Source organism: Antedon bifida, chromosome 2 (assembly GCF_963402885.1).
Source record: "Antedon bifida chromosome 2, ecAntBifi1.1, whole genome shotgun sequence".
NCBI lineage: Eukaryota > Metazoa > Echinodermata > Crinoidea > Comatulida > Antedonidae > Antedon > Antedon bifida.
Window position 1 is genome coordinate 28,229,200 of NC_136227.1, and position 7,865 is coordinate 28,237,064.

General features: G+C 33.2%; 1 protein-coding gene across 1 annotated transcript; it reads right to left on the reverse strand.

Annotated features, from left to right (window-relative positions):
• Positions 1-64: 64 nt before the first annotated feature.
• On the reverse strand, positions 65-5,903 carry LOC144858893 (28S rRNA (cytosine-C(5))-methyltransferase-like). The gene is made up of 6 exons (XM_078715032.1): positions 5,767-5,903; positions 4,953-5,247; positions 4,350-4,494; positions 3,908-4,055; positions 3,367-3,482; positions 65-2,676 (listed from the first exon to the last, which is right to left on the reverse strand). The coding sequence occupies exons 1-6, from the start codon at positions 5,854-5,856 to the stop codon at positions 1,965-1,967; spliced, it is 1,506 nt and encodes a 501-aa protein (XP_078571158.1). The 5' UTR covers positions 5,857-5,903; the 3' UTR covers positions 65-1,964.
• Positions 5,904-7,865: the final 1,962 nt, after the last annotated feature.

A 7,865-nucleotide genomic window follows, 5' to 3' on the forward strand; every position in this document is an offset into this window, starting at 1 on the left:
GCGGTTTTCCGCTTACCGTTCCCGATTGTCCTTGTACATTGGCTTTACGTATACATACACACAATCAAAACTTACACATTGTTTTTATTATTTTCTTTCCCAGTTGAAACGATCACAAAAAAGAAGACACCAAAAAGTGATCCAGTTAATGTTTTCAAATGTAGGTAGAACATTTGAGTTTCTCTAAAAAATAATATTTTTAAACAGGTACAGTTTACAAAGGCAATCTAACAACAGCATGCTGAGCACCGAAGATCACATGGTGTATCTGTGGCGTGACACGATCAGTTCCCATGCGCGCCGCGGAGAATATGTACGTAATACTGTTGGTATTTTTCGCAGCCAGACATAAGATCAAAGGACTGTTACTGTTTCTACGTTGGCAAGGCGAGCTGAGTGTTGTTAAATTGCCTTTGCAAATATTATTGATAAAGCCTGTTTGGACGCAACCTAGCGTCGTGATTGGTCCAATCCAGTAGAGAGGCACTAATCACGTTCTACTCTCATGTATATAGTTTAGGGTCACAGTATCCAAAATAAAGATTTTTAATTTTTTTTTACAGGTGCTAATATAAGCAGAATATGTGGTATTCGTAAGTTGCATTATTTATATTTATTTCAAAAAGATATACAATATTGTCTTTTTGAAAAAACAATTGAACAAAAAAAATACAACTGTGTTGAACATGATATTCTAATATCACGTAATAACTATTTACTTAGGTTAGATAAAAAAAATTTGATCTAAAAAAAATATTGACTCAGTAATCATAGTTGAAAACAACCGGAAGCCTCCTTTAATCCATTTAGCTTGGTTTTTCCCACTAGATTGCGGCGCAAAGACGTAAGAAAGCGCAACGCACGTAATTTGACCAATCACAACGCAATGGATGATGATCCATCACGTTGTGATTGGTCAAGCTATTTGCACTGCTGCTTACGTACTTGCGTTGCGTCCTAATGGCGATATTTGTTTTTCGTACATAAGTTGGGTTTTCACATAAGGAGTCCCCAACTTATGTACGAAAAAAATGTAACCATGTGTTCTTGCAAAAGCTGTAATAAATTTTTTTTTTGATTTTTGTTTTCATAGTTGCTGGATTTTGTCTACGGTTCAGATTTGCACTGTACTTGTTGACATTGCTAGAGATTGCAACTTGTGTGTTGCATTTGATCAGGATGAGCATCGAGATATTTATACTTTTATTTGACTTGATAATGATAATATCTCTTGTCAGTAAAATAAATGAAAAAGATCCCGAAAAAGAGATTCCAGAACTGATATCGGTAACTGTTATTCTCTGAATATATTTTAAAAATAAGTACTAAATAGAAGCTGGACTTTTAATGTTGCTTATTATCAAATGTATAAAGTTGTTTATACTGTACACAAGTATTATCATAGTCTAGGTTCTAGACCAAAATTAGTAAAAAGAATTTTTTTGGCACAAATGGCGTTCCATACGTATAATACTTTAGCTCACATTCAGACAAAAATCGAAATGCTGACTGGTGGACTAAAATAAGAAGACAATAACTATAAACTTGGGTTAAGACAAAAACAGAAATGCCGACTGGTGGACTAACGTAAAAAAGACAATAACTACAGACTTAGGGAAAGTCTAGTATTAGCAATGTAAATCACCGCAATTCCCTAGCACAAATTTTCATATTTTATATTAATAATTATATATTTTAAAGCATCTTTGCTTGGTCTATTTTTAACCTCTTGCTACGGCCTTCAACTAACATTATCATTGGCTTTATTACATCATTGTTAAATATTCCATTGTTCTATTGATCTTTATGGAGTCATCTCATGCATACGTCTACTCACAATACAATAGTCGATATACACATAACCTATACAGTCCAGTTGTAAAATATAGGATTGTACAGGTTAACCATTAAAGGATACATGTATTGGACAAAATAAAAAGTTTTAAAATGCAGATTATTTTCATCTATATACTTTCATCTACCTTATTCTTTTTCCTTCTTTTTTTATTCTTTGGTTTATTTTTGCTAACTTCTTCTATCTGCTTACTTGATATTATTTCAACGGATGAATTTTCTCCTTTCTTCTTCCTTTTCCTCTTTCTTTTTAACTTCTTTTGTTGCGAATTATTCTCTTCTACTAAAACGTCTGTTTCTCTTCTTTCAAATAACGCCACAAAGAAACCATTTGTGCGGGTCTCGGACGGCTCTGCGCGCAGGCAATCTTCTCCTATTTCTGAATCTTTTAAACCTCTTTTATGCCACTCTAGTAGACTTTTAATAACTCTAAAACTTGGGAATGCTTTTAGTACGAGCTCCACAACGTCTTCGTTCTCAACGCGATGCTGCGAACAAGTTGAATAGACAACGCGTTTCACAGCTGGGAACGACAGTGCATGTTTAAGAATCGACACCTGAAAAGATGCTAATGATTCTAATCGCTTCTGACTCTCCGATTGGACATCATTGGTCACATGATCTAGACGAGCGACCATACCAGAACCGCTGCATGATGGATCGACTAGAATATACTCTACAGTCTTGAATTTATCCTCACATGGGTTTACGTCTTCGATGAAATTACAATTTTTGGATTCAACGTTTTTCACGCCAGCTTTGCTCGTTAACTTTTGCAAAGTTTTTAATCTTTTCCAGTCCAAATCAAAAGCAAATATTTTCCTGCAAACACAACAGATAAAAAAATTTACGAAAATTGAAAAATAAATTTTAAATAAAATAATTAGAGCAATGTATATGATTTTGGATTGTGTGAAGCAGAAACTTTTTAAAGTTAAAACATCCCAGCCAACAGAAATGGTAAATAAATACTGTATGTACACACACATACACCCCAACATAGTGGAGACAACTATATTCAGGGGATACCCCTATTTTATGGGGACACTTTATCATGAAACAAACAAGACTTAGGGGCTGTATATGTTATAACACTATAGACAACCCTATTCAGGAGACACACCTATTAAAGGGACAATTTTTTATGCAACAGACAAGGTGCTATATAAGTTTTAACACTATGGACAACCCTTATAAACAGGAAAGACCTATTATAGGGACACTTGTTGGGTCCTGAATGTGTCCCTTAAAGCTCTGTCTACACTATCAAACTAGTTCTGACAAAAAAAGTGTGATGTGCCCAAATAATTATGGTAGTGATATGACATCATCATGTCCATATTATGGGAACATTACATTTTTTTTCACATAAAGTTTGATAGTGTAGACAGAGCTTTATTTTACTGTAACTTTAAAGGTACGAAAGGGCCGAATTGCATCATTATCAGAAACATACTAGATAACTAACAGTTCAGCGGTTTACATTTTATTGGAATGAGTATATCCACTTACCCTGTGTTGTTCATGATAGAAGAAAGATGGCTTGTTTTGTTGCCGGGGGCAGCACATGCATCTATCACATGACTATCAGCTGGTGGGTTGAGAACATAAGCAGGAATACAACTTGCCTATAGGAAGAAAGACAATTCCAACATAAGGCCTATTTTACACAGACAAGCGGTTGCGGTAAGTGGAGAACCTACTGTATCTGTATTCTTTATCTATCCTGGGCAGGTTTCCACATAACCACCAGTCTGCATGTTGTGTAAATGGTCATAACATATTCTATATTCATAATATATATTTTATGTTTCAATAGATCATTTATGGAACTAGAAAACTCAGATCTTGATATCTGAGTTTTCTAGATCTAGAAAATTCAGATATACAGTATCTGAGTCTTCTAGATCTGAGATTTCTAGACACCCAGTCGTATGTATTATAGGAAACTAACTCCCGCAGATTTAACAGGTTTCGTATTCTTATTACATTTTAAAATAGTAAAATATAATTGGTAGATTTGAGAGAGTTTCTTGTTTTCAAAATATTTTACCTTATCCTGAAGAATAACAGAGCCATTGAGATACAGTGGGTCGGCGTGAAGGTCACATCCATGTGAGAACACAAGAAGGAACGGAAGATGAACATCAATGAAGAAGGATTTACCATCAAGTCTTGATAACAGCTCTTTTTGAAAAACACTACAATTTAAAATAAAATTAATAAGTATTAGTAAAATTTTAATGAAAGCACTTAGAAACTGAGTAAAGTACTTGGCAAAATATATCAGGGAAAATATTCAGAGAGAGAGGGCTCACTACTTGATATTTTGGTATATGTTTTACTCAGTACACTTGCCTAATAATACCAACACTAGATCTTTACGGTGGCATAAATTTTCTGGTTTTATTGAAAGACTTTTAGTAATAAAATAAATGGTAACATTAAGGATAATTTTGTAACTTTATTCTACAAAATTTAGGTTTTATACTTACTGAAGTTCTTCTGGATTTATCCCACTACATTGTTCCTTTCTCTGATTGGCTGTTAAAAGACACTTGTATCCAATCGCAGTGAAGTGATCAACAGCTTCTTCAACTGAGCATCTTAATGTGTTGACTCGTACATACCTTGGGATAACTATAATGTAAAGAAAACACTGTGTTATTCTTTAAACTCTGTTTACACTATCTTACTAGTTTGACAAAGAAAGTGTGATTTGCCCAAATACGGTAGTGATATGCTAAAATATGGTAGTGATATGAGATCATCATGTCCATATATGGGCACATCATATTTTTTTTTGTCACATAAAGTTTGATAGTGTAGACAGAGCTAAAAGTTAAATTGAAAAGGGCCTAAAAAGGAAAAACTGGCTGGCTGTTCTACAAAAATAAACATTTTAGGACTGTTGAAACGTTCCACCGGTATTTAATTCAATTATAAAAAGAATTCATTTTATGAGGTAAAAATTTATTATTAGTTATTTTTTAAATATCCTGGACGCATGGAGAAACTTCTGATGTCACTAAAAAAACCTGGCGCACTAGCACTAAATGCGCTCCTTTCAATAAACAATAGTTTGCATCTTTACTTGCCTCCAATATCTTTCACTTCTTTAACCAACAAATCCTCATTCTTAGATACCTTCGCTTTGACCTTTAACCTTGCTAAGGCAGCCCTTAGTGTAGTCTTATATCTTAGTACTGCTTTTATATCTTTGCCATTGCCACGTAGTCCTTTACCAAATAGTAAATCATAGAGACAGACCTGGGCAAATGATTCAGATAAGCTCTTTTCAAGATGAAGCAATTTTGTAGATTTCAAAATGTCATCAATAATTAGTGAATATTTTAATGTCTCATTTACTAATGCATACAACTGCCTAAAGTTCTGAAATAACAAAAAAAAATGAAAATGTTAATGTCTCATTTACTCTAATGCATACAACTGCCCAAATTTCTGGAAAAAAACCCAAACAAAACTAAGTGAAAATAGTGCACAAAGTAGTGTATTATAAAAGATCATTAACATTAAATAGTTAAGCACAAAACAAAGGTGGTGGTAGCTAGTAGAGTAGTAGTAGTAATAGCTAGTAGTTAGGTAAAAAAAAAATGTCCGTGTAAATAATATACTAGGCCTATACGGTACTAGGCCTAGACCTACTACCTGCTAATAGCCTATTAAATAGGGCTAAGCCTATTTTCTACCACTTTGTTCCTGATTTTTTTTCTCACCTGCGTTGTGTAACTCTTTAGGCCTAGCCTACTACTACTTACCAGGCCTAGCCTCCCCTCCCGGCCCCTGCTTGGGCCAGCCAAGGCCTAGCCTACTACTAGTACTATACTAACTAGAGAGGTCTAACTGAAACTTGACCCAATATTAATTTATACACGATTAATTCCAAAATACCTTTGTCTGGCATGCGTACAGTAATGATTTCACACTTCTCTTTTGCTTCTTCGCTGATTCTATTATGGCAGCAGCTTGTTTATACAACATTTTTATGCTTCAATTTTTGTTTTCTCAGTAAGATTTGACCAACTCGCACATGTGGAAAAGAATAATTTTGACACAATAAAAAAGGGCGCCGTCTATCGGTAGGCATGCCAAAACTTTCTGTTCCTCCTGATCCATATTATAAAGTTTCGGCTATTAGTATTATAAGTAACGGTAAAATAAACGTGTTTAGTATTTAAGATTAATTTAGTGTATGCGTGATGCTGTTAGCCATCATTGGTACCAGTTTGGTTACTAATGATGTTGACACCAGTCTACCACGTTGAGGTAGCATCTCCGACTTCAGACTGGAAATTTTGTTTCTTCCCATTTGGCCAAATAAATTTAAAAATTATTTTATAAGAAATGAGGGAAGAAGTATTGTTCTATTTAATTATCATTCGTTTTTGCAATTTTACCTTATTGTTTTTCATAAATATTACATCAAATACATTGTTTTCTTTATTTGTTTGATTTTATATTTGAAAAAGATAGGCCTATAGGCCTAATGTTATTTGATTATAACTATATATTAAATAAATATTCATATCTTATGTTATTGCATCTTATCTTGTTTGTTGTTCTAATCCATTTTATCTTACTTAAATTGTTTCTTATTGCATCTTTTCTTACCTTATTTTAATTGTTTTTTCTAATCCATTTTTGTATCTTATTGCATCTTAACTTACTATCTACTTATTGCATCTTAACTTACCGTTTATCTTATTGCATCTTAACTTACTATCTATCTTATTGCATCTTAACTTACTATCTATCTTATTGCATCTTAACTTACTATCTATCTTATTGTATCTTAACTTATCTTAACTTACTTATTATTGATATCTTATTTTAACTTATTACCTTAACTTATTTATTATCTTATTTATGGTGTCTTTTTGCATCTTATATTGTACCTCATCAACAAGTGATTCCCAACTTATGCCAAGTATCTCACATTCGTCAACTACTATCAAGAATGCTATTGTGGATGGTTTTACCGATGTGTGAGATATTCTATTTGTAATCAAATATTTTACAGATTCTTGTCTCACTGTTTCTATCGCTTGTTTGATAATTTCAGAGCTAGTGTTACTGCTACCAGAATCACAGTAAGCATGTATAAAGTCAAGACAAGTGACACTATTAATATTAAAGTTTAAACTCTTTAGTATATTGAATTCTATTTGTGAAATTAATTTAGAATCAAAGTAGCCAATATCCTGGAGGCACTGACAAGTATAAGGTATGATACTCTTAGATTGGTATCGTTCAGCACATTTCATTGCAAGGCAAAATGATGCAATTGCCAACTCTTCTAGATTACCTAGTCTAACATCTGTGTGATCACACATCAATATACTTTCTACAAGTGTAAGGCTACGGTGTACTATATCATAATCGATTATGTATCCATACCGCATGAGCTCTGATCGAATGTAACATAAAAACTCTACCATATTATCTTTTACAGATGGTGATTCAAAACATGCCCACGGATTTATATCAGTGACTTTTTGACGATCAAGCAGTGACTTAAAATACTCCTTATTGTACTCATAATCATAATTTTCGTTTTGATTATCGCTTTTGTCCTCAGATACTGCGCCATCATTATCTTTAATACTATCGCTACTACTACTATTACTGATAATAGTATTACTATCCTTACCCTGTCTGCAAGTATCACTAATATTATTACTGTTCATGGTCTCACTGGTAGTAGGAGACATTTCAACGAAATTAAAATCGTTATTATTAATATACTGAATTTCATTAATTTTGGTATTTTCTACTTTTACAAGTGTATCTAGTTCTTTTAATTCAGAAATATTGCCTACTTTAGTATTTCGTCTGATATAAGGACATCCTCTATTTCTAGGCCTCTTACTACCTTTTTTTGAGAAGCAAGTAACGCCATTCTTGGTGGCGTGAAAATCATTTGATCTCACTCACCGTTACCTGCTGAGCTTCATCTAAAGAAGCATAATATCTTCTTTTAAGTACAAATT